Source organism: Pongo pygmaeus, chromosome 4 (assembly GCF_028885625.2).
Source record: "Pongo pygmaeus isolate AG05252 chromosome 4, NHGRI_mPonPyg2-v2.0_pri, whole genome shotgun sequence".
Classification (NCBI taxonomy): domain Eukaryota; kingdom Metazoa; phylum Chordata; class Mammalia; order Primates; family Hominidae; genus Pongo; species Pongo pygmaeus.
In genome coordinates this window covers 140,853,799-140,876,913 of record NC_072377.2, presented here as the reverse complement: position 1 = coordinate 140,876,913, position 23,115 = coordinate 140,853,799, and the positions used below count along the sequence as shown (strand labels likewise).

Below are 23,115 nucleotides of genomic sequence, written 5' to 3'. Positions count from 1 at the left end.
CTTTCCCTCTCCCCATCAACGTCCTGTCTTCCTTTCATATCAGCTTCAGTTCCATGAACTGTCACTGTGATCACTCCCTCAGGTACACTTCAGCTCCTCTGCCCCTCTCTTGACTTGTTGCACTCTTTAGCAAAAACACAACCCTGGTAAAATATAATTCTCTATCTGCTCCATGCTAGCACCCAGGAAGGTGAATGTGGTTAGGAAAAAAAAACAACCACATTAACTGACCTCATTCTAAATTTATGACCACGAACTTCAAATGGGCTCTATTGTTCTCCAGCAACCATATCCGGTTTTTCCAATCCATCTCTTCTCATCTTCTCCTAAAAGCTATTTTGGATCTACTCTTTCCTCTCCCCAAACTTCCACCACCTCTTCCCCTATTCTTACTTTCAGCTGATAATTTTTATTTCTATTGCACTGAAAGAAAAAATTGAAGCAACAGGAGGAAAATGTATACAGGACCCCACCATCCGTGCACCTACCGAATAGCATCCTCACCTACATACTGACCTTTCCTCCTATTACTGTAGCTAAACCATATGTGATTCTATATACATGTATTCCTCTACTCATACTGTTACTGGTGGAGGGTCTTGATTATGAGTTGTCCAGGTCCTTGGCATTTTGAATAAAGAATTGAACAAAATGCACAAAGTAGCAGAGGAAAGAAACATGGTAATGAAGCAGTGAAAGCAACAATTTATTAAAGCGAGAAAGCACTCCACAAGGTGGGCATGGGCCTGAGCAAGTGACTCAAGGGCCCAGTTACAAAGTTTTCTGGGTTTTAAGCACTCAGTTTTCAGCTCTTACCAGCTGCCCCTTATCTGCATGAAGGATTTGGTCTGTGGCTAATTAAAGGCTGATGTGAATTGGTGCCCTGTGCAGATGAAGGGATGGTCCTGGCTTGGCCTGCAACCAATCCCAGGCACTCTCCTTTTCCATCTGACACTGGTGGAAGGGAGAGGGTTGTAGGGAGAGTAGCCTTTGATCCTTTTGTTGCTCAGGTTGGGAGATGGGGTTTTTCCTTTTGGTTTAGCTTTAAGAAACTTTAGGTGTTCTGCCCCCAGACCCAGGTGTTTTCCTTTTGATCCAGGTTTGGGAAGTCAGTGCAAATTAGCCTGAGATTCCCTGCCCCCAGACCTTGGCGTTTTTTCTTTTAGGAAGTCAGCACAAATTGGCCTCTGATTATCTGCCCCTAGACCTTGGTGTTTTCCTTGATTCAGCACGAATTGGCCTTAAGTTCCCTGTCTCCAGACCCTGTTCTCTTCCCTCAATACACTATGTTCAATCCTCCCTCATATATGCTTCTGAACTACTGGATTAATGTAATGATCTACTGATATCATAGACAATGATCAGCGTATCTACCTACTAGAAAATTCCCGTCAGCATACAAAATATCATAGTTTCTCCTATAAGGAGGAGAAAGGAAGAAAGGAAGGAAGAGAGGAAGGAAGGAGAGAGGGAAGAGAGGGAAGAAGGGAAAAAACAAGCTTCTCTTGACCCTACTTCTCACATCAGCTACTTTTCCATTTCTCTGCTCTCTTTGCAATAAAATTCCTCAAAAGAGCTGTCAATATCAGTGGCACAATACCTCTTCTCCTGCTCTTTTAGCTCTCTCCAGGCATGTCCTCCACTCTTCCATAACTGCTCCAGTCAAGGTGATCAGAGACTTCCAATTTGCTCAATCCAGTGGTCAACTTTCAGTCTTCTTATTTAGGGATAATAATACTATCAGCTCTACAGAATAGTTGTGACAATTTAATGAACTATTAAAATGTTTTAAACACTTTTATTGTAAACTGTTAGCGCAACCCTTTCTTAAACTCATCCTAAATGTCAAAAGCAGAAATATCTCCCAGGTTTACAGCTATACACATCTGGGACTTAGCTCCACTAGTTTTCAATTGGAGCTGTCCATAAACATTCTTTCCCCATAACTGGAGCCCTAAAGGGAGGGAAGGGGAGTGAATTTGAAGTCCACACTCTTTTAAAATCTAATTTCTAAGGTCTCCATTAAGGAATGAGTGTTAATTATGCTGTATTGTATGGATGTCTCTACAGCATCTGTCTGAGAAATTCATTTAACTTTTGACCAATCAGGGTAATGAGCTTCTCTTTCTCTTCTAATTTAAGTTTGTCAATAGCTTTGAAAAAATTGAGGAGTTGAAGTTTTTATTGAAAGTCAAGCAAACTAAATAATTTCCTGAAATTGATGTTATCAAAACAATGGCCCTATCACCAAAAGTTAAAGGTATCAACATGTCTTGATAGATGGTTTGGAGTCATCCTCCATATTAGGGCTAGAAATTCATCTCAATAATAAATAAACTTGGGAGATTTATGGATCAAAAGGAAAGAAAAGAAATTCTCAGATAATTGAGAACTAAAGAATCTCAGTTAATACCTCTGTTGAACAGAGAGCAAGAAATAAATAGTGAATATGCTACAAAACTGCTTACTGAATTGACTACATAAAAAGCTCTGAGCCATTAATTTGGGTTAAAAACCAGCAAAAAATTGTTGACAGAATTTTGTTCTTAGAAAGAAATACTTATCAATCTTCAAAGCAATGTAAATGCACTTTTCTGAGCATTTTCTCATCATTTTAAGGAATACATTTGAACTAGGTGTTTATTCAAGGTCAACAATCCATATTTTCAGACAACATGTTTGTCTATGTAGAAAATCCCAAAGAATCTAAAGGCACCAGTAAGTGAGTTTAGCAAGGTCACAGAATATAAGGACAACACACAAAAATCAATATTTCTATATATAATGATGAAAATTAAAATGAAGAAAAATTTGTAAATATTTCCAATAGCTGAAAAAATGAAATACTAGATATAAATTTTACAAAACATATGTGAAAACTGTATGTTGGAAACCATAAAACATGAATGAAATAAATCAAAAAACACCTAAATAAGAGAAGTACATATTATGTTTGTGGTTTGGAGAATTCAAAAGAGTTTAAATGTCAGTTCTTCCCCAAACTGATCAATAGATTTAACACAGTTCAGCAGAACTTCTTGTAGATATGAACAAGCTTATTTTTAAATTTATATGTAAAGGGAAGGAATGAGAAAAGCCAAGATAATTTGAAAAAGAAAAGCAAAGTTGGAGGACTCAAAGTACCTAGTTTTAAGATAACATAAAGCTACAAAAATAAAGACAGTGGGAATTAGTGAAAGGATAAGCATATAGATCAAGGAAACAGAGAGTGCAGAAATAGACTCATACAAATGTGGTCAATGATTTTTGACAGTTGTGCAAAAAAGACTACATGAAGAAAGAATAATCTTTTCAACAAATGGGGCTGGAACAAATGAACATCCATGTGCAATAAAAGATACCTCAACCTACACCTCACATCATATACAAAAAATTAACACAAAATGGGTGGTAGACCTAAATTTAAAACACAAACTATAAGACTTCTAGAGGAAAACATGGGAGGACACATTTATGACCTTGTATTAAGAAAAGATTTCTTAATTGTGACATAAAAAGCATAACAAAAAGACAAAATAATAGACTGGACTTTGTATTAGTCTGTTTTTCACACTGCTGATAAAGACATACCCAAGAGTGGGCAATTTACAAAAAAAAAGAAGTTTAATAAACTCACAGTTCCACATGGCTGGGGAGGCCTCACAATCATGGCCAAAGGTGAAAGGCACATCTCACGTGGCAGCAGACAAGAGAAGAATGAGAGCCAAGTGAAAGGGGTTTTCCCTTACAAAATCATCAGCTCTTGTAAGACTTATTCACTACCACAAGAACAGTATGGGGGAAACCGCCCCATGATTCAATTATCTTCCACTGGGTTCCTCCCACAATACAAGGGAACTATGGGAGCTACAAGTCAAGATGAGATTTGGGTGGGGACACGGCCAAACCATATCAGACTTCATCAAAATTAAAAATGTTTGCTCTCTGAACTATACTACTAAGAGAATGTGAACATAAGCCACAGACTAAGAGAAATATTTACAAATCCTATCTCTTAAAAAGGAATTGTATCCTGAATAAAGAACTCTCAAAATTCAATAACTTAAAAACAATGTTTTAAGTGGACAAAGGATTTTAATATAAACTTCATCAAAGAAGATACAAAGATGGCAAATAAGCACAGGAAAAGATGTGGAGCATTATTAGCCATTAGGGAATGCAAATTAAAATCCCAATGAGATACCATGACACAGAAAAGAAACTGACATGCAGGGCATAGTTGCCTGCATTTGTAGTCCCAGCTACTCAGGCGACTGAGGCAAGAGGATCTCTTGAACCCAGGAGTTCATGACCAGCCTGGCAATATAGTGAGACCCAACTCTAAAAATGAAAATAAAAACAGGAAATAAATTAACAATACCAAGTGCTGGTGAAAATATGGAGCATTAGAACGTTCATAATTTGCTAGTAGAATATAAAATGGTAGAACCTTTCCAGAAACAAATTGGAAGCTTCTTACAAGGTTAAACATGCATTTACTGTCTATTCAGCAATCCCGCTCCTAGGCATTTACCCTAAAGAAATAAAAAACTTATGTTCACACAAAAAAACTTGTACAGAAATATTAGCCAGGTGTGGTGGCTCATGCCTGTAATCCCAGCACTTCGGGAGGCTGAGGCGTGTGATCACTTGAGGTCAAGAGTTCAAGACCAGCCTGACCAACATGATGAAACCCTGTCTCTACTAAAAATACAAAAATTAGCAGGGCGTGGTGGCAGGTGCCTGTAATTCCAGCTTCTTGGGAGACTGAGGCAGGAGAATCGCTTGAATTCTGGAGGCAGAGGTTGCTGTGAGCTGAGATTGTGCCAGTACACTCTAGCCTGGACAACAGAGTGAAACTCCATCTTAAAAAAAAAAAAATCTTGTACAGGAATATTTATAGCAGCCTTCTTCTTCATTCCCAAATGTCAAAAACTGGATACAACTAAATGTCCTTCAGTGAGTAAATAGATCAATATAGTGGATGTGAAATAGAAATACAACCATATAGTGGATGTGAAATAGAAAAATTGACTATTGATGCATGCAATGTCATGGATAAATCTCAAAGTGATCATGCTGAGGGAAAGAACCCAGTCTCAAAAGCTTATATACTACATCAGTCCATTTGTAAGGCACTCCAATTTACAGATTTTATCTGGAGTGCAAGAAAGATGAATCAAGAGTTTATCCAGTACTTTTTGTTTTCCTCCTACCCATAAGCCAGTCTTACTCCCACTCCAGTAATTATAAACCACAAATGGCAAGAGATCAGGAGTTTGAAATCATGTAGATTGCCATTTACATGCTTATTTTTATTATCAGTTTTTACGTTTTTATCTTGTTATTTGTGTTATTTATTATTAACTATCCTGAGCATTTGACATGATTTTGGTGTTGAATTCTCCAAATGATTGAACAGTGTGTACCTTAGTACAGATGGAAAACTGTGACGCGTAAGAGTTAAATGGCTTGCTCCACTTATTAATTTTATCAATAGGAAACTTATCAGTTCCACTTATCAATTTACTGGCAAGTAGTAAAATAAGAATTCCAATTCCAGGTCCTTCTGACTGCAAAACCTGTGCACTTACTGACTATACTATAGAATCTGTCAGGGATTCATATATCCTTATCCCTGCCCACATTTTGTTTCCCCCAAGTTAGTTGAGAGTCAGCACAATTGAGCCTCAAGTGTGCCAAATAGAAGGTAACACGCTGCTCCCCAAGAGGCAACAGGATGAGAGGGAAAGATCAGGATTTGAGTCAGACCAACCTGTTTTGAATCTTGGCTATATCACTTAGTAGCTGTGTCATCTTAGGCAAGTTCACTGTTCCAGTTAATTAAACAAGTAACTTAATGAATGCCCACCATGCTCCAGGAAATGTTCTAGGATCTCAGGATATATTTGTGAATGACACAGAAAAAAATCCGTGCCCTCAAGAAAATTATATTCTAGTGGGAGACATGGACAATAAATATAAAAATAAGTAAAATATATAGTACATCAGGCAGTCATAAGTACTATGAAGAAAACAGAAAGGAAAAGGAGGAAATGGTAATGAGGAGTGGAGGAGCCACACTTTTATAAAAAGATAGTCAGGGAAGGCTTAAGAGTTGTTCATGTAGATATCTGGAGAAAGAGGAGTCCCAGCAAGGGGAATAGCCAGTGTAAAGGTCTGGTCCACACTAAGTGTGTTTGAAGAATAGCAGGGGCACCAGAGTGGCTGGAGTAGACTAAATCCGGGGAAGACTCCCAGGAAATAAAGTCAGGGAGAAAATGGGGAGGCTGGAGGATAGTGTAGGTAGTGAGTCATCTTCCAGGATTTTGAAACCAAGAACAACAACAGCAGTAATGTTGGCAGAACTATGTGGGACAGGAACTAAAATCTCCAAGGAAGGTGAAAGAGTGACCCAGAGATCAGTGACTGATGACCCCACTTTTACTTTGGATAGGGAGCCTTTGGAGCGGGTGTACAGAGAAGTCCCAGGATCTCACTACTTTTTCTAAGTATTCCTCCGCCTGGTGTACTGAGAATCAACTACACAGGATAAGGACAGAGTCGGAGAGACCAGCTGGGAGTTTCTAGGGTTAGTCCAAGCAATACATTATGATGGTTTGGACCAAGGTAGAAATAGTAAAATTGGTGAAAAGAGGTCAGGGTGTGGATATATTTGGCAAGTAGAACTTGCAGGATTTGCTACCAAATTATATGTGGGTTATGAAAGGAAGGTAGCAATCAAGGATAAATTCAAGATTTTTTTTTTTTTTTTTTTTTGTCTAGGACAACTGAAAGAATAGGGAATACTAAATAAGGTAGGAGACTAGATCCAGAGTTAATTTTATGAAGTTCAAAATGCCTATTAGACATCCAAGTGGAGATATAAAGTTGGTAATTGGATACAGAGAAGAAAGGTGGGTGAAAGATACACATTTCGGACTCACCAGTGTATGGGTGCTATTGAAATTTATAACACTAGATAACATCAATAAGGCAATCAGTGTAAATGGATAAAAGAAGAATTCCAACGGCTGGACACAGTTTGGGGAATTCCAAAAATTAAATTATAAGGGAGATGAAAATGAATTAACAAAGAATGCAAAAAGTAGTCATTCAGAAAAAAGATAAAGACAGAAGAGTATGTTATTCTGGAAGCCAAGTGAAGAATATGTATCAAGGAGAAGGAAGTGATCAGCCATGTTAAAGCACTTGGTAGGTCATGTAAAATGAGGACTGGGAACCAACCATTGAATTTAGCAACATGAACGTGATTTATGACCTTGACAAGAAAAGTCACAGTAGTCAGTGGAGGGGAAAGCCTTACTGAAGGGGACAAGAAAGGGTACAAGGAGGGCAAAATGGAGACATGAATGTAGACAACCCTATTAAAGAGATTTGCTATAAAATTAAACAGAAAATTAGAGTAGTCATTGAAGGGAGAAGTGGGGTCAAGAGAAATTTCTTTTTAAAACAAGAGAAACAACAGCATGTTTGTACGATGAGCAAGTAGGGAAAGGGAGAAATTGAGAATTCAGGAGAGAGAAAGGAAGATTGCCACATCCTTGAGTAGCCAAAAGAGGTTGGTATCCAGCACATAAGTGGAAGAGATGGTCTTGAAGAGGAGCAGGGGCAGTTCATTCACAGCCAGAGGAGGGAACACAGAGTGCAGGAGCAGAGACGCATGTAGGTGTGAACATGTGGGACTTTTCTTCTGATGACTTCTATTTCTTGATAAAATATGAAACAAGGTCCTCATCTGAGAGGAGAAGAAGGAGATATTAGAGGACTGAGGAAAGAAGAATATATGAAATGACTATTTAGGAGAATAGGAGAGTAAACTGCCCAAGAGCACTAAGGATGACTTGAGGCTGGAGGTAGTGAGTTTACAGCACAATGATCAGCTGTGTGTTCTCAGCCACATTCACTGTGCAGAGGCAAGAACACACTGGTAGACAGTTAGACTCAACCAAGGTCAGGCTTTTATCCAGTGGGGACATTGGAATAAAAGAAAGACAAGAGACCGTTTCATTGACCATGAAATATCAGCTCTGCAAGGAGAGAGACAGTGACATAAGGTGGGTTAAAAAAAAAAAACAGTGAAAAGGAGGTACAGTCAGTGGCTGTAAGGAAGGTGGAATCAAAGGATTGCTGGAGTTGGGGTCCTAGAGGGAGTGAGCTGGACATATAGGAGGTGGTGTTTGGAGAAGGGACACTTGAAGTTGGGGTAGGGAAGGATCTGCAGTTATTGGAATAACTATGAGAGTCAATGGCTGAGTTTGAGTTGGGAATAAGGTCATCAGAAAACGAGCTGTCAAGGAAATGAAAGGGCAGGGAATGTGAGGGTCATCTTCCAGGATAGTGAAACCATCAAGAATAACAATGCAGTCATGTTGGGAGACTGATGTGAGACAGGCTAAATATCCAAGGAAGGTGAGAGAGGGACCTAGAGATCAGTGGCTGATATAAGGAAGAGCGTAGATCTGCCTGTTACTTTATCTCTCTGGTCTCATTTTCCTCATCTGCAAGTTGGAAATTGTGATCAGCCTTCCATTGTGGGGTTTTTATAAGGACTGAACGAGATAATGCAGGTAGAGCACTTGTCACCCATTAGATCTGGCAGACCTCAGTGTTCAGGAATATTTTTTAAAAAATGTAAAGGGCATCTATGAAGTCTTGAGGATGTATGTCATCTCCTTCCAATTACAGTAAGGAGTGTGTCTTGGAAGGCTAATTGAGCTCAGGTTTGGCTCAATAAATTATAATCATCACAATTCCCAAGAGACGTTCATCAATGGCCCTCTCTGCTTCCATTCGTGTACATGTCATCTCCTTCTTCCTGGCAGGCCTGGGTTCTCTCTGTCCCCTCTAGCCAACTGCAGACAGCAGAAGGCTTATTGCCTTCCAGCCCAAGTGTCTAATGCAGAAGGCAAAATGCAAATTACCTGCTTTGGCTGCTCTGTTGCCTCTCCTATTGATGGCAGGCTGGCTGAAAGAGCCCGGGGAAGTCTCTAATGAAGTGTTACCTTCTGTTCTGAACTGCACTGAACCCAGATATGTGAGGAAGCTCTGGGCAATACAGCCTGACTAGCTCCTAGCATGGGGAGCCTGGGACAAGAGCTGGATCAAGTCCTTTTCACTTTCTCTCCTATACCCACCCATGACTTCAGCCCTAGGCAGGAGTTTCCATCAAGAAATGAGGTATGTTCTAGCCAACAGGGCAGTGTCTGTTTCACTGGTAACAGGCATTAACATTCAGAGATTCCTTGTTCTCAGAAAAGGGGTAATAAAGTTACGGGGTGGGGGTTGGAAATTTAAGGAACCTGAGTTGCCACAGAGGAGATGCCAGAGTTGAATGGGTCCATGTGGTGAGGTGATTCACCTTGTCCATGTTGCTGAGCCCAGTGTACCTTGAGCCTCCTACCTCTGGCTTATCAGTGCTATGCAGAATATATTAGCCAGGAAAAGATCTGAGCAAGTTTCACTTAGCCTTGCACTTGTGCAAATCTGAGGGTGGAACTCTAGCCTCCTCTTCCCTCACACTGCTCAGAGACTTGCCTTGTTCACCACTAATTTTTCATTGTCTGCTACATAGTAGGTTCTCAGTGATGAATGAATGCATTCATGAATGAATGAGTGAATGGCAGATGGGTGAGTGTTAGGGTTGGAGGAGTGTAGAGCATGGCTCTTCCAATCCTAACACTTCAGGCCAGCTCTGTGCTAGGTACCAAAACCTAGAACCCCAAAAGTTTCTTACATGCCTGAGCCAAGAGGTCATTTTTCCACCCAGAATTTCTGAAACTCCCTTCTTCTACCTAAATTATATATAAAAATGAAGGACAGCTACCCTCACCTGAAAATATTTTCTTGATCTTTTCCCTTTTCCCAGCAAACAAGCACTTACTTACCTCTTTCTCTAATGCAAAGTGACATTTTGATACAGCAACCCCGGAAGGAAATAAGAATCATTCATTAACTCAGAAAAATGGCTGAGCTTCTGCAGTTTGCCAGGCTTCCAACCATTGACTGAAAAATCCATGTTCTGGAAAAGCACAACCGCAGTCCTGTTTACCAACTACTATATAGCAGTCTGAGGGTTGTTGACATTGATTAACGTTGAAAGTGACATTTGGCTCTTGGGTACTTTCTGAATAGACTCTTTTCAACTAAGAAACCAGCAAGGAGGCCTCTGAGGGAAAACATTTTTGGGGAGGAGAGGTATGAGGTAACATCAAACATTCTTTGTCCAACATTTTGGATCATTATCTAGAACGTAAGCAGTTTGTTTAGGGGAAAGAGAAGTTGACATGTCACTAGGAAAGGAATTTAGCCTCTCAAAGACATTCAGACAGGTATACCTAGGGAAAGGAAGAGAGAAATCTGGAAGCAGCTCATTAAAGATATGAAACAACAACAACAAGGTCAAGGGCTAAAAATGTTTATTCAACAGGCAGGTGATTTAAGGAGCTATGATTTGCCATACAAAAGGATTTCTAGTAAGAAAAGATCCTGTTAAAGTTAAATTACATTTGATTTTTAAATGTATAATTTACAAGCCGATTTTCTGGCACACAAAAAAGCACACCTGTGCAATTTTTTTTTCCAATTTTAGCATATTATCCATCTTTCCAATAAAATTCCTGTGTGCAGCAGTCACCAATATAGATCAGTGGTAAATGAGCGAAGTGTTATTTACATCAGCCTTAAAAATTCATGTCCTTATTATTCCTCCCTCAGAACTGACTCAGAATTGGGCATAGAAAACTGCCATTTTGAAAGAGCCCAGGATGGGCTGTGGCAGGCATCCACATCATTAGAGAGCAAAGTTAAAAGACAGATTTCTTGGCCCCACCACCAGGTATTCTGACTCAGTAAGTCTAGGGTGGGACCTGGGAATCTGCAACTGTAGCACGCACCTAAGGTGACTCTGATGCAGGTGGCCCATGGACCACACCTTCACACATGCTGACCTATAGAAAATGTCCTTCAGGTCCTGTGTCAAGAGAAATTGCCCTGCCTTCTGCACCCAGCACATCCTGCTGCGTTCCATAAGTGCATCCAATGTGCTCCATAAGCTCACATGTGGTGAGCAGTTGCTGATCGACACTGCTATGCTGGGCAAGCCAATATGCGGGGCTCGTGTGACATACCGCTGATTTCTCTTTATTCTGTTAGAACGATTACAGGAAGTTATCTATGCAATGCAAGGATTTTGTAGTGGGTGTGCTGGACCTGTGCCGAGACACAGAAGAAGTGGAAGCAATTTTAAACGGTGATGTGAACTTCCAAGTCTGGTCTGACCACCACCGTCCAAGTCTGAGCCGGATCAAACTCGCCATTAAATATGAAGTCAAGAAGGTAAGCTCCCCCATCTCTCCTGGTCTTCCCATCTCACCTCTCCTCTCGGGGCTGCTGCCCTTGCTTTTTGCTCACGTCTATTTTATGTTCCCACAGGGTGACCATGATGACACCCAGATTCTCTTTAGACAGGGAGCTAGCTGTCAGCTTCACAGGGCTGCTAGGATCCCCTCCACCATCCCTTCCCACCTCAGCCCCCAGCCCACCAGAAGAGAGAGCAGAAGCATGAGTCAGTTCCTGAGCAGGCCTCGAGCTTGGACAGCAGAAGAGATCTTCAGCCTCAACCCACTGGCAGGGACAATGTCACTGCGAGGGCTCCTAACAGTTAGCAACACAGTTCCCAAGTCTTCACGAGAAACATAGAACTCAGATCTTTCAAAAGCATTTATTGAGCTTCCTCTGTGTGCCTGAGGACTAGTTGTGTAGAAAATGTATTAATGTAAAGAGCTTATGGGATCAACAGCCCTGGGAGGCTTATAGAAGAATTGCACTCCAAAGGCATATGAAAGCCCTAAGGAAGCTCAAGTAGACTTTCCCAAAAGTAAACTCATGCCACCTCCTCAATAGACATCCAAGTGTCTTTAATGGCTGTGGTCACCAGTAGCCCTCAGACCTGTAGCGGCTACTCAGATTAAGATTATAAGGAGCAAAAGTAAATTATATTCCCACTTTGGATCTACTCTGGATTCTTTAGAATCTGCTCTTTTATTAGATTACATTACTCATCCTGATGAAAATTAGATCATTCCAGAGATCCACATGTTTAAATATCAATGTTCTTTCCACATAAGCAAAGGAGCTGATTGGTCTTTGAAGGGTTTTAATGTTTTCAGCTTTTTCACCTGATCAAAACTGAATGGTATTTTTAAAGCTCCCAGACTGGCCTCTGGGCATTCCTTCTGTTTCTTGATTATCTTAATTTGTGTGTATCTTAATTTGTGCCTTCAACAACCATATGTATCTGTGAAATTCATCCAGGGAGAGCTTCCAAGTTTGATAAAATCTTCCTGCCATTTTACTTTGATATTATAATAATCATAAATTTTAAGAAAAACAACTTTTGCCTAAGACTCTGAGCTCAAAGGTGAAATTGATGACCCATGGGAAAGGTGACCTTAGAGATTAATATTAGAAAGCACAGTGTTGTTAGAAGTTGAGAGAATCGGGCTGCAGTTTCAAGTACAGTACAATCCTATTTACTCAGCTCAGGAAAACTCACCTTTTAGCTTAAACCAAGAGCTTGCTGGGGCTTTTCACCAAAGTATGCAGTCACTCCCTGAAGCTGCTGAGATATCCTTGCCCTTGGGGTTCAAACAAACGCTGCTGTGGAGGCTGTCAGGCAGTGGTAAAAATGAGCTGGAGTTCCCAGAACTACAAACATTTTCTTCCTTCCTGAAGCCAGATTATCCTCCTGCCTCCCAGCTCGTGGTGAAGATGGAAGATGTCTAAAAACCAGACAAAAGAAGATGCTTGGCATTTGCAGATTTATATTCACAGTTTGGGCTAATTATGCACAACTTCAACAGTCCATGGCATGTGGGCATTTACCATTTTTCTGAAACATAAATTCAAATCTCCTAGCAAAACTGACATGGAGGGTGGAGTTACTCAGTTAGTCCAGAGTCTGGCCCCCACCTCATAACTATATGTCCTCTTTTGTCAGTTACCAAGTTCAAAATGGCCCTGGGGATGAATAAGAAGGAAGAAATGAAGCCCTTCATGAACATGATAGTTTGGGTCAGAATTAAACTGTTTCATGAAGGAAATGATTGGCTCCAGTGGTATTTGCCAATTAACGGAGTCATAAGGTCTCAGGAAATCAACATGAATGTCAAGTGTCTGCTGTAATCCATAGGTAGGAAGATGATAAATGACCTGCATAAAATGTCAACCTGCTCATTTCTAAGACCTTCAAGGGATACATTTTCTCAAACCTTGTATGCCATCATGTGACAGCAGACAGACTCAGCTCTCCTTGACATTTATTCTTCATGAATTACCAGGAAACTAACCAATATTTAAAAGTCTTATTAATATTACAATGGGCTTCCATTTTTAATTTATGAATTTTAGCATACTTGCATTGAGCACAATCTATCCCTGAGTATTCAAGTTATGAAATAACTAGCAGCAAGACCTACTTAAATGCACTGCCCTTTACAACTTAGATAGATAGATAGATAGATAGATAGATAGACATCTCCTGAGGCTTCAGGCTTGAATATAAAACCATAAAACATTTCCAAGATTCTGCCCATATGGCATAAAATCAACCCATTAATTCAGCGACTTAAGAAAACAAGTTGTTCTTAGCAGTTCCATGGGCTGCTAATAGGTATTACCTTAAAAAAAAGATTTTGTGTTCAGATAAATTTGGAAACCTTTAATTAAACAGTCAAACAGGTTTTGTTTTTGTTTTCTGTTTTTCTTAAAGATATTACACAGCCTTCAATATGCATCACGCAGTGGCTTATGCCTGTAATGCCAACACTATGAGAAGCTGAGACAGGAGGATTGCTTGATGCCAAGAGTTTGAGACCAGCCTGGGGGACATAGCAAGACCTTGTCTCTATTAAAAAAAAAAAAAAATCACTACTGTAATAGATGAAGGATACAATGTGTATTACAAGACCACAGGCTTTTTCTCATGGTGAAACTAGTTTTTCATGTATCAGTCTTTGGGAAACTAATCTATAATCAGCCTCTATGTCTATGAAATGCCAGGATTTGAATGAAGGTGGTGCTGCTCTGTGGCTGGGACTGCACTCTGAATCGTGTCTTTCATATGAATGTTTGATTATCTTCAGGCACCACCCTAATGTCTGGACCTCTGGCTGGCTGAGTCACAGCACCAGCCTCCATTAGATGAAGATAAGTCACCCACCATGGTTCAGGGGAGTACCTGTTAAAGGGAAGGAATCGTGAACTGGGTTTCTGTTGACCAGGTTTCTAGCCTGATTCTCTAACCCTGTGGTCTTGGGCAAGTCATTGAAGCTCTCTGAGTTTCATTCCCCATTTGCAAAATGGACATATGAGCTTTTGCTTCACAGAGGTTTTTGTGTATGTGTGTGTGAACTTCCAAATGAACTGATATGAGAGGAAATGCTCTAGAAACTATAAAGTTCTCTGCAGCTCCAAAAGGAAGCATCATTGCTTTCATTCAGTGATGACTCCCTTTCTTGGGACTCTAGGGTTCTTCTAATTCCCTAGCTGGTCCTTTGTTATCTCCCCAGAGAATGCTAGAAATGTCTTCCTGGGAAAGGACATCATTCATAAAGCCTAAAATTCCTTCCAAAATACCAAAGGCGCTGTGAGGACATGGTTTTTCCCCCATGACTTCTGCCTTAAGAGGGCGCTCAGCCTCCCCAGTAACCCAAGTGGGTGTGTCTTCAAACTGTCAAGCATGGTTTCTGGGAAGCAGAATTGGAGATGTAGCTGAGAGGTGCCTATTGAAGTCAGTCCCGCGTCCAAACACTTATTAATGTGGTCACTTGAGTAAATTACTCAGCCTTGCCTCTGTCTCACTTTCCTCATCAGGAAGGTTGGAATAATAATGCCTATATCATAGGTTATAATGAGAATTAAATGGGATAAAGCATTTGTGCCTCAAATATCTCCAGGCTTCAGTAGCCGATGGGTATAAATGAGGCAGTATTAACACATACATTGCTCACAGTCAATGCCTACATTACTTTAGGACATTTCTCTTACCCACGTCAGTGCATCCCAGCCCCTCTAGGCCACAGTCCCTGAAGAAGCCAAGCTTGCCTCATGAAAAATCAGGGATATGACCCTTCCCCATACTGAGTCACACCTAAGCTCAGAAGGACTCTGCTTATGCTCCGCAGCTAAAGAAAACCACCCCTCCAGCATCGGCTTGCAGCCTCTCTATATAAACTGGCCTTGGCCTTCCCTTGCAGAGCCAAACACCTTGCAATCTTCTCTAACTCTGTCTCTGTCCTCCGGGAATCATGCCTAACTATCCTTCTTAAAGGCCTTTTCCTTCCACTGCATATCAACTCTAAACACATGCTGAGGAAACTTCCAGCCCCAACAACTGGGAACCAACCCAACCAGTCTCTGAATCCCAGTTTAGGCCCAGCTGGACTCAGGCTGCAGTTACGAAGGGACCCCAGTGTCTGCCATGTGATCAGTGCTTAGTGATGGGGAACAGAGACCCAGACAGAGTTGTTGGTACTCTACTCAACTTGTCTAACAGAAGACACACTCTCATCCCTCCCTCTCTCTCCTCTAGATTGCTTCCTCATCTGTGGGCTTACAGGGATGATCTTTTCCCTTCTTTCCCCTACACCATTCCCTCCTCCTTCCTGACCCCACTCTGCCTTAATGAGGATCAGGTGGGATCTCCTATTCACTGCAAGAGAACTTTGTGTGTATCAGTCCTCCAGGAGAGTGGGGCAAAGAGACCCAGAGAGTCCGGTTTTGCACGAGAGAGGCCTTAACTCTACCTATAAAGGAGATGGAGCATCTTTTGGACACTACTAAGCAAAGGCCTGCTACTGGGGGAAAAAAAAGAAAAATATGTGAATATTATTTTCCAAAATATATTACTTCATGGCAGAAAGCACATATATTATCAGGCAGGCAAGGCTGTATCACCAACAAGGGTGATTAGTTCCATCTGACAAATTGTCTTAACCACCACCTACGAGGTCTACAGACAATGAGCTCGGCCTTCCAAGGACCCAAGCAGAATAAAACACAGTCTTACCTTCAAAGAGTTACCAGTCTAGTGAGTGAAATGGGACAGGTGTCTCATGACTGTAATAGCAGCAGCCTTTGCAGTGGGGTGGGGGAAGTCTCTTAAGTACTTCACCAGCTGAGCAAAGTAGCATTCACACCTGTGACCTCTTTCAGACTTGCAGGTGGCCCCGGTTCTAGCATCTTGGGATGCAGCTTGGTTTGGGGGCCTCTGCTCTTGGTGCCAGCCATCTTTCCTTCCAACTGAGGAGATCTCCACCCTCCTCAAGAGCCAGCTCCACTCCTCCTGAGCCTTCCAGATCCTGAAATCTTGAGGTGCCTTTTCCTGGCTCTGCCAGGCTCCCTGGGTTATCCTGGCTCAGAAAGCTAGTCTCAAGTACAATAAAGACCTGGGACAGGACCATGGGAAGGGAACAAAGTGCAGAGGGTGGAGAGGACCCACTCACTCTCCCTCACTTACATAGTTCCCTTTTCCTTCACAGTTTTATTTTTTTAAAAATTCCCCTACGATTTTTATTCATTCACTCACTGAAAAGTTCATGTTTGCTCTTAAAGCTAAAAAATGAGGAAAGTGAACAAAACCCTGGAAATTCAGAGGTTCCCTCTGAGGTGGGGAGGGCATTTCTGGTAGAAAGGACATGTTGAAAGCATGTTCAAAGGCCCTGTGGTGAGAAGAGACATGGTGTATAAGAGGAACTGAAAGAGGGTGAACGGGCCAAGCTGGGCCTTGGGAGCACTGGGTGTGACTGAGTCTATAACGATGCAGGCAGGGGACAGACCATGTGAGCCTTGTAGATCTCCCTAAGGATTTTAATCTTTTTATTATTTTTCTAAAGAACAATGGGAGCCATTGGAGGACCTTAATCAGGAGTGGTTGTAAAGATTAGGATAGATGGAGAGACAGCTCTTCCTCTGAAAAAGTTGGAAAGGAAACATGGTGGGTGAAGATGGAGCAAGTTTTTTGTGTGAAAGGGACAGGATATTAGCCAAGATAGGCTGTTACATTGTGTTGACAAACAAAACTAAAGTCATAGTGGCTTTTACAAAAGTAAGTTTATTTATTGCTCATCTTATTTCCATTTGGAACTGAATTCCCTCAGGAATCCCGGCTGACAGAGGAACCACCCTCTTAAATGTTTCCTGCACGCCAGAGGGTCACTCGGCTTTGGGAAATTGCACTCCAGCAATTGCGTGCTTTCACCTGGATGTGATACACATTGTTTCTGCTCGCCACTCATAGTGAAGAGTTAGTCATGCCTCCCACCCCTTCACAAGAAGGACCAGGAAGCATAATCCTGGCACTATTTGGCAGCTAGCGCTAATGATTACCATGGGAGAAAAGTTGAGGGAATTTGTATTGATAGCTTCAACTTCTCTGTCAATAGGACACAGAATCACCCTCTGAGATAGAAGCAGCCTGAAGAAAGTAAAAAAAAATGGGAAAAATTCTGTGGGAGATGGGAGAGGAAGCTGAGCAGTAGGTCTGATAGGCCTGCCAAGACTGGGGATTGAAATTCTTTGGCAGTAGACTGCATTTTTAATAAAAGTGGAAGATCTCCACAAATGATGGTAACACAGAAAGTCAGTGTCCTCCATAAACCTCAGTTCCCTGCCATCAACTTCAAGATTCTTTCATAGACATGGGCCAGGAGCATACAAAATGTGCCCACAGGGCACAGCACTTGGAAAGTTCCCCTCAGAGCAGAATGCCAAGGAGAAAAGGGCAGGCTTAGAGAGGAGGGGATGGGGGACCATTTCAGCCCACATTGCCACTAGCTCTACAGTTGGGCCAGCGCCTCTTACTCTATCAGAAGTCCCTTGCCTCCTTCTATTCCAAAAATGACCACCTTGTGCACATTTTACAGTCATGCCATGAATAGGCCCATTTTTCTGCCTGGAAAAACTAGCAGATGAAAGTATTTAATAGAACTTGTCAGGTAGCAGTATAGTGTTATGGCTGGGAGCCTGACTGCTCAAGTCCTCCACCTGCTGATATGGGACATAAAATAAGTTTCTTAGTCTGCTGGCCTGCAGGGAGCTCACAGACACAGTGGACACTGCTCCAATCCTAAAGGGCCTTCTGGCCTAAATATGTGCTCAGAGAGAGAACAATGCCAGCCATAGCTGCACAACTGGCTGACATCCTCTCCCTAGTGCAGTGACCACTGGTAGGAACACTCAAGAGAGGGCAGATGCCCTCTGCTGGGCTCTGTTTGATTTCCTCTGTCTGTACAAAGCACAGGCAGGGCCAGTGAGCAAAGGGGACCTGGGGACATCAGGGCTTTCTAGAGGACGTCTGAGAGGCCAGTCAGATGCTCACATGCCCTGAGCAGACATTCTCCTACTGTGTTTTCCTGCTGAGGCATCGTTTTAACAGATGCTCAGGCTTAAGAAGATCAGAGTTGTCACAAACACAGTCTGGCTGGTCAGGCACTACCCCAAACTGCACTGCAGGATGCCCGGTAGTTGGCAAACACTGTTGGAATCCATTGGTGTCAAAAGCATCAATCATCTTCCTCTTTGGGAATTCCTCTAAGCACTTCCGTGGATCTCACCTGGCCACATGCCACAAAAATGATCAATATCCATTAATCTCCTGGCTCAGAAGGGCTATCTTTTACATGAGGAAGTTTTGTTTTCTCAAGGAGCAAATCTTCAGAAGAGAAAGAATAATTCCAGCATGTATATATGTAAATATGAATCGTGATCCCTTTTCTACTTGGAAAAACTCCCAGGAGAGGGAAAATAGAACTTACGGGGCAGCAGTATAGTGTGGTGTCCAGGAGCCCGACTGTGCGTGTTCAAGTCCCAAGTTCTTCACTTGCTAGTCATGTGGTTTAGATAAGTTATTTGGCCTCTGGGCCTTGATTTTCTCATCCATATAATACAAACAAATTACAGTGTCTAATAAATAATAGTTAATGTTTAGAACACATGCAATGTACCTGGAACATGGTAGGTGCATAACAAATTAGCCAATGGAAACTGTTTGCCATACTGGTTTTCTAAGCAGAACTACACTTAAGGCTAAGTCAACATTTCTCAAGCCTGGTACCTTAACTCTTTGGGCCAGAGAATTCCTTGCTGTGAGGACTGCCCTGTGCATTATAGGCTGTTTAGCAGCATCCCTGGACTCTATCCAGTAGCACCCTACCCCCAGCTTGTGTTAACCAAAAACGTCTCCAGACACTGTCTCTAATGTCCTTGGAGGAAGGGGGAGGGGGACAAATAATTCCCTGTTGAGAACCTCTTGGCTGTTTTCAGGATCCAGGCTATAAACTCTTAATTGTCAGCCCCTAAATGCAAGGATTATAGTTATCCAAGGATGTGTTGTATTACTCTAGACCAGGGGTTCCAAAACTTAAATGATTAATGAAACCACTTCGGTGCTTTGTATAAAACAAACGGAAAAAGCACCAGTGCCTCAGCCTCAGAAAGACAAATACCAGATGATCTCACATATATGGAATCTAGTAAAGTTGAACTCATAGAAGTAGAGAGTAGAATCATAGTTACCAGGGGCTGACGAGGTGGGGAGGGAGGGAATGGGGAGTTGTCAATCAAAGAGTACAAAGTTTCAGAGAGACAGAAGGAATAGATTTTGAGATTTATTGCACACTATAGTAACTATAATAAATAAAAATGTATTATATACTTCAAAATAAGTAAGAAAGTAAATTTTCATGTCTCACCGTAGAAATAATAGGTAAGCAAGGTGATAAATATGTTAATTAGTTTGATTTAATCATAACATATTGTATACATATATCAAAACATCCATTGTACCCCATAAATATATACAACTATTTTCATGCATGTCCATGTGAAGAGACCACCAAACAGGCTTTGTGTGAGCAATATGGCTGTTTATTTCACCTGGGTGCAGGCAGGCTGAGTCCGAAAAGAGAGTCAGCAAAGGGTGGTGGATTATCATTAGTTCTTATAGGTTTTGGGATAGGCGGTGAAGTTAAGAGCAATGTTTTGCAGGCAGGGGTGGATCTCACAAACTACATTCTCAAGGGTGGGGAGAATTACAAAGAAACTTCTTAAGGGTGAGGGAGATTACAAAGTACCTTTTTAAGGGTGGGGGAGATTACAAAGTACATTGATCAGTTAGGGTGGAGCAGAAACAAATCACAATGGTGGAATGTCATCAGTTAAGGCTATTTTTACTTCTTTTGTGATTTTTCAGTTACTTCAGGCCATCTGGATGTATATGTGCAAGTCACAGGGGATGCCATGGCTTGGCTTGGGTTCAGAGGCCTGACATTCCTGCCTTCTTATATTAATAAGAAAAATAAAATAGTGTTGAAGTCTTGGGGCCGTGAAAATTTTTGGGGGGTGGTATGGAGAGAGAATGGGCGATGTTTCTAAGGGCTGCTTCAAGCGGGAATAGGGGCTGCATGGGAACCTAAAGGGGGAGAGATTAAGCTGAAGGAAGATTTTTTGGTAAGGGGTGATATTGTGGGGTTGTTAGAAGAAAAATTTGTCATGTAGAATTATTGGTGATGGCCTGGATATGGTTTTGTGTGAATTGAAAAACTAAATGGAAAAGTCTAAGAATTGGGAGGACCTAGGACATCTAATTAGAGAGTGCCTAAGGAGATTCAGCATAGTCCTGCCAGCAAAGATTATTTATTTACTTCAAGAGTTAAGAGTGGCAGGTTGGGGATAGCACAAGGAGATATCAGCTGTGATGGCTTGGAGAAACAGTGTAAACTGGCAGTGTAAACAAGAGCAGGGCATGTATGAGCAGTTGAAAATGGAGAATAGGAGTATGACTAGACAGAAAATAGTAGGGATGACAAGTTTTTCTGGGGCACAGTCTAAGTTGGTCCGGTGTCTGGAATGAGACTGAGGCCTAATAAAAAGGAGCTCAAATGGGCTGTACCTTGTAGCATTCTGAGGACAGGTCTGAATTCTGAGAAGGGAAAGTGGTAAAAGTATTGTCCAGTCCTTCTTAAGTTGGAGGCTGAGCTTGGTGAGGTGTGTTTTTAAAAGACCTTCAGTCCATTCTACTTTTCTTGAAGACAGAGGACTGTAAGGGATATAAAGGTTTCACTGAATACTAAGAGCCTGAAAAACTGCTTGGCTGATTTGACTAATAAAGGCTGGTCTGCTATCAGACTGTATAGAGGTAGGAAGGCTAAACTGAGGAATTGTGTCTGACAGAAGGGAAGAAATGACTGTGGTGGCCTTCTCAGACCCTGTAGGAAAGGCCTTTACTTATTCAGTGAAAGTGTCTATTTAGACTAAGAGGTATTTTAGTTTCCTGACTCAGGGCATGTTAAATAAAGCTAATTTGCCAGTCTTGGGTGGGGGCAAATCCTCGAGCTTGATGTGTAGGGAAGGGAGGGCACCTGAATAATTCCTGAGGAGTAGTAGAATAGCAGATGGAACACTGAGAAGTTATTTCCTTGAGGATAGATTTCCACGATGGAAAGGAAATGAGAGGTTCTGAGAGGCGGGCTAGTGGCTTGTACTATAGCATAGCCTGCCTTCACTGGTGTGTGGTGATTAGGCCTGGTGGAACTGCCATCAATAAATCAAGTGTGATCAGGGTGAGGAACAGGAAAGAAGGAAATATGGGGAAATGGGGTGAATATCAGGTGGATCAGAGAGATACAGTCGTGGGTGTCAGGTGTGGTATCAGGAATAATGTGGGAGGCCAGATTGAAGTCCGGGCCAGGAACAACGGTAATTGTGGGACTTAACAAAGAGTGAGTACAGCTGAAGGAGCCAGGGAGCAGAAAGTATATGCATCAGGTATGAGGAAGAAAATAGATTTTGGAAGTTATGAGAAACGTAGAGAGTGAGTTGAGCATAGTTTGTGATTTTTAGGGCCTCTAAAAGTATTAAAGCAGCGGCAGCCACTGCATGCAGACATGAGGGCTAAGCTAAAACAGTAAGGTCAAGTTGTTTGGACAGAAAGGCTACAGGGTGTGGTCCTGGCTCTTGTGTAAGAATTCTGATGGCACTAACCATGCCTAGGAAGGAAAGGAGTTGTTTTGCAAGGGATTGAGGTTTGGAAGATTAATCAGACATGATCAGCAGGGAGAGCACGTGTGTTTTTATGAGAATTATGCTGAGATAGGTAACAGATGAGGATGAAATTTGGGCTTGATTGAAGTAATGGGGGCTGTCTGTGAAGCCTTGCAGCAGTACAGCCCAGGTAATTTGCTGAGCCTGATGGGTGTTAGGGTCAGTCTAAGTGAAAGCAAAGAAAGGCTGGGATGAAGGGTGCAAAGGAATAGTAAAGAAAGCATGTTTGAGATCCAGAACAGAATAATGGGTAGTAGAGGGAGGTATTGAGGATAGGAGAGTATATGGGTTTGGCACCATGGGGTGGATAGGCAAAACAATTTGGTTGATAAGGTGCAGATTCTGAACTAACATGTAAGCCTTGTCTGGTTTTAGGACAGGTAAAATGGGGGAATGGTAAGGAGAGTTTATAGGCTTTAAAAGGCCATGATGTAGCAGGTAAGTGATAACAGGCTTTAATCCTTTTAAAGCATGCTGTGGGATGGGATCTTGGCATTGAGCGGGGTAAGGGTGATTAGGTTTTAATGAGATGGTAAGCGGTGCATGATCGGTTGCCAAGGAGAGAGTAGAGGTATCTTATACTTGTGGGTTAAGGTGGAGGGATACAAGAGGTGGACACAAAGGAGGCTTTGGATTGGGAAGAAGGGTGGCAATGAGATGTAGCTGTAGTCCAGGAATAGCCAGGGAAGCAGATAATTTAGTTAAAGTGTCTCAGCCTAATAAGGGAACTAGGCAGGTGGAGATAACTAAAAAGGCATGCTTAAAAGAGTATTGTCTAAGTTGGCACCAGAGTTGGGGAGTTTTAAGAGGTTTAGAAGCCTGGCCGTCAATACCCACAGCAGTTATGGAGGCAAGGGAAACAGGCCCTTGATAAGAAGGTAATGTGGAGTGGGTAGCCTCCGTGTTGACTAAGAAGGGGACGTACTTACCCTCCACTGTGAGAGTTACCTGAAGCTCGGCATCCGTGATGGTCTAGGGGGCTTCCGAGGCGAT

At 41.9% G+C, this 23,115-nt stretch overlaps 1 protein-coding gene across 6 annotated transcripts in view; it reads left to right on the top strand.

The window, feature by feature from the left end:
• TRPC7 (transient receptor potential cation channel subfamily C member 7) overlaps nucleotides 1-23,115 on the top strand; it is a 153,928-nt gene that overhangs the window by 39,180 nt on the left and 91,633 nt on the right. For 4 of the 6 annotated variants that reach the window (XM_054488175.1, XM_054488173.1, XM_054488174.1 and 1 more), the window contains one exon: nucleotides 11,176-11,358. The exons of the other annotated variants lie outside the window; for them this stretch is intronic. In XM_054488175.1, the coding sequence (XP_054344150.1) occupies nucleotides 11,176-11,358 (183 nt within the window). The remainder of the gene's footprint in view (nucleotides 1-11,175; nucleotides 11,359-23,115) is intronic. 6 annotated transcript variants of the gene reach the window in all.